General features: G+C 43.6%; 1 protein-coding gene across 1 annotated transcript in view; it reads left to right on the plus strand.

The window, feature by feature from the left end:
• SNRPC (small nuclear ribonucleoprotein polypeptide C) overlaps positions 1-3,797 on the plus strand; it is a gene marked incomplete at its 5' end in the record, with an annotated part of 4,090 nt that extends 293 nt beyond the window's left edge. The window contains 4 exons of the mRNA XM_010015237.1: positions 193-301; positions 1,656-1,745; positions 2,331-2,435; positions 3,673-3,797. Coding sequence (XP_010013539.1) covers positions 193-301; positions 1,656-1,745; positions 2,331-2,435; positions 3,673-3,797 — 429 coding nt within the window. The remainder of the gene's footprint in view (positions 1-192; positions 302-1,655; positions 1,746-2,330; positions 2,436-3,672) is intronic.
• Positions 3,798-4,124: the final 327 nt, after the last annotated feature.

Raw genomic sequence — 4,124 nt, forward strand, 5'->3', positions numbered from 1 at the left:
AGCCTCTTTCATGTAAACTGGAGTCTCAACACTTAAAGTTTATACGTGGAGTTTTTGCACATTGCCCATCCTCTGGCACAGAGACTAACCTGGTTTATACTGATGAATTGTGTATGTTTAAATTTATACAGTATTTCCCAGTAAACTTTGGGCTTGTGTGATACCGTGTAAGCTTTATGTGATCTTTCTCAGCCCTCCGTGAGAAAAACCCACTGCAGTGGCCGAAAACACAAAGAGAATGTGAAAGACTACTATCAAAAATGGATGGAGGAGCAAGCTCAGAGCCTGATTGACAAAACAAGTAAGGCAAATCTTTCTGCAACCCTGAATTGCTTTCCCATTACCTCCTCTGTTGTTCCTCTAGCTGCTTTTCTTCTGTACTGATTCTTGTGGTGAGTCTTTGCTCTGTGAATCGTGCGCCAAAATTTTGCTTAGAATAGGAATTTTGAATGTGCTGGAGTGTGGCTTCCACCAAAGATACCAAGGGCTCAGCCCAAGGGATTGCTGGGAGCAGGCACTGCTTTACAGTGGTTGCAAGGGCAGTAGACGCTACCTACCGCTGCTAGTAGTGTCCTAAAAGATCACATTACATGATTTTGTTCTTTGGTAGTAGCATGTTTATAGAAAGAGCATGAAGAAGAAAGCCAAAAGATGGGAAAATGGACATTAAAATCTGTGGAATCTTGCCTTTTTTTATTTTACAACCTAGTTACTTGCCCTCGATTCCCTGGGATATTGATTTCCCCCCCAACTGCTGCTGTTAAAGGCAAGAATATGAATAAAGTGTGAAGTTTTTCTTCTGACAGTTTATAGGGTTCTTTTCTTTTTTTTTTGTCCTCTGAATAATGCTTCTTTTCTTCATGAAAAGGAATACAAATGCCAGGTTAGCTTTATGGCCACTTTATTTAGATCATAGAATCATAGACCCAGTTGGAAGAGACCCATAAGGATCTTCAAGCCCAACTTCCTGCTTCTCACAGGACTACCTAAAACTAAAGCATATGACTAAAGAGTGTCCTTCAGATGCTCCTTGTACTCTGGCAGGCTTGGTGCCACGGCCGCTTCCCTGGGGAACCTGTTCCAGGGCCCAGCCACCCTCAGGGAAAGCCTTTTCCTGATGTGCAGTCTGCACTCCCCCCGACGCAGCCTCATTCCCTCATTCCTTGTGCCCGTATTCCTCGCTTTCACATCTTTTGCCTTCCTTCTAGTCAATCCCAGTCTCTTGAATTTCTTCTTTTCCCTTTCACGTGAGATGTTTTTCATGCTTTTTGTCACCTACCTAAGTCACTGCAATTAGCATTTTCATGTCTTTAATGATCCCAGTTGAAACCTGCAGCTGAAAATCACGAGATGTGTTTTTTTTCTTACCACCCGCCTTCCTGTTAGGTGTGTACAATTCATCAAGGAGCTGTCTAGTCTCAGCTGGAGTAAACACTATAATAATGGTCTTCAAGAATATCAGGTGTTTCCACAGCATAAACCAGGCATTTGTTCCAGAGTTAGAACAACTGAGCACGCAGCATGACGTGAAGTATGCTCTGACCGCGTGGCATGAGAAGGACGATTGGCGCAGGAACTGCCTCAGCCTAGTAACTGGCTTTTCTCCTGGGATTCTTTCTTTCCCCCTTTTCTTTTTCTTTTCCCCCCCAATGTAGCGGCTGCATTCCAGCAAGGGAAAATCCCACCGACACCGTTCTCGGCACCGCCTCCCGCAGGAGCCATGATACCACCTCCTCCCAGCATCCGTAAGTCTGAGCTGGGCGGGTTTTGGCAGGGCTGGCAGCTCTCTTGGGTGGTGTTGCCTGTTTCCTGGACTTGTAGAGAAAAGTCCTTTTAGCTTGGAATCAGGCTAAGATGTTCTGAGCTTGTGAATACCAAAATGTGAGTGAATGTTTCGTCAGAGTCTTTCAGCAACCATCTTAATCTTTACTTAGTCTTATTTTAGTAATGTTAAGTACATTAATAGAAATACGTGCCTCCTTGTTACTTGGGGACTTTTTGTTTTGTCTTTTTAAATAGAATAGGATTGATAACGTTCTTTTGTGCTTCAGCTGGCAAATGGCTGAGCTCTCTTTCTGCAGAGTCCTGCTGTTGGCAGCAGTAGCCATCTGCCTTAGGTATGCAAAGGTGGCATTAACAGCTTGCATATTCTTCCCCCAGTTCACTTTTCAGCACCCGAAGTCAGAGTTGAATCTGAAAATGATGGCAGGCAGTTGTAAAACAATCTAAGACACCTCAGTTACTAAAATGTCCTGTGAAGTTATTGCATTGCACGTTGTCGATGAATGTCAAAGCAGCCAGATGTGTAACTGATCTGTATATCTGTTCAGCTGGCCCCCCGAGGCCTGGCATGATGCCAGCCCCTCATATGGGTGGACCACCGATGATGCCAATGATGGGCCCACCCCCACCAGGAATGATGCCCGTTGGACCTGGTAAGTCTGGGTACAGGTAAATCTCCAGCTGTGGTACCACACGCTCTGGTTTTGCGGAGTGTTTGGGTCGTGTTTTCTGTCCCACTGTGCAATAGGGAGATGTCAGAGGACCTCAGCTGCGGTGTTTGAATGCTAGCTGTAGTAACACACTAGTTATAGCTTGTGTCACTTCAGAGATTGTATTTAGATGCACAGTGGATGGACAGCCCCAAGTGCCAGGCTGTAGAAGTGGGGATCAGTTTGCTTGTACTGTATATGTGCATTTGATCCATTATCCTCTGTGTGTTAAGACATAAAACAGTCTTTCAAATGGTAATTTATGTTCCTTTATGACTTGCTAAAGAGCAGAAACTGTAGCTTTTCTACCTCAAGTTTTGGCAGTACAGCCTGTAATTGTTCAGGAATTCTGTTTGTAGCACTTTTTGCACAAGGAGTGCACTTCACTAAATGAATTTTAATCTCTAAAATGTCTCAAGATAATGTATTTTAAAGAAATAATGTGCCTTAAGTTTTCCTCCTGAACAGTAAACGCAAACAAAAATGTCTTTGGTCCATTCTGCTTTTGAGCTTCCCAGCATTTGAAGAGGACATCTTATTGAAGCAGTTAACTGGAATAAATCTAAAGGAATACACACACACACACACACACACACACACACACACTCTAAAAGTAGCAAAGTGTCTGCAATGATTGCCTTGCTGGTAGAAACTGTTCTTTAAGTGCTTTTTAAAGGCACAAAATATGAGTATAATCTGCTCTAATTAAGCAGCATAGTGGCTGCCTAGTAATAAATGGAGAAGTTGGATGGAAACCATTATTTCAGTGCTTTTTAGTAGAGCACTGGCTTTTCTGTTGTCATACTATTACGCAGCTGTAAGAAGTACACCAGTTTGGTTTTCTTTGGACACGCTGCAGGGTTTTGCAGCACTTTTTTCCAAATGCACTTTCCAACTCTCTGATGAAGCCACTTATTATTTATTATTAAGCCACTTATTTATTATTGAAAATAATTTATCAGTGGGTATTGTAAGAAGTGGGCATATAACCCAGGACCTGGTTCTTCCGCTTGCTCATATCCCTCAGGGAAATGTAATCCAGCTTCCAGATCTAAGCTTACAGACCTGTAAAATGAAAGGTCCCTGGAGGGTTGGGGGTGAACCTGCACATGTATCAACATGACTGGGCAGTTCCTACTCCCAAGAGCTCTTCTCTGACGTCTTCTCTTTCCCCTTGTAGCTCCAGGGATGAGGCCACCAATGGGTGGACACATGCCAATGATGCCAGGGCCCCCAATGATGAGACCACCCTCCAGACCCATGATGGTGCCAACCAGGCCAGGAATGACCCGTCCAGACAGATAAAGGTGGAAATGGAGTTGCCTTTTCATTTTCATATTGTGATCTTCTGTATGATAAAATACCACAGGCCTCTGTCTCTAAGGTTTTGTAATAAAATAGCATGTATAAGAGAGGTGCTGTTGCTGCAGGTTGCAGGCAGTTTGGCCTAGATCCTGCTGCACACTGGATGAATGCTTTTTGGTTCTCTCTCCCCCTTCTTTTGAATCGTAGAACACAACAATAAAACATTGATGCTGGTTTACATGTAGAAAATGTGAGCCTTCCTCTGTGTGGTGGTTCTGCCTGGCAGAAAGAGAAGTCTGTTTTCTTAGTTCCATCTCTACCTGTCTT

Source organism: Nestor notabilis, unplaced genomic scaffold (assembly GCF_000696875.1).
Source record: "Nestor notabilis isolate BGI_N333 unplaced genomic scaffold, ASM69687v1 scaffold20405, whole genome shotgun sequence".
NCBI classification, from domain to species: Eukaryota; Metazoa; Chordata; class Aves; order Psittaciformes; family Psittacidae; genus Nestor; species Nestor notabilis.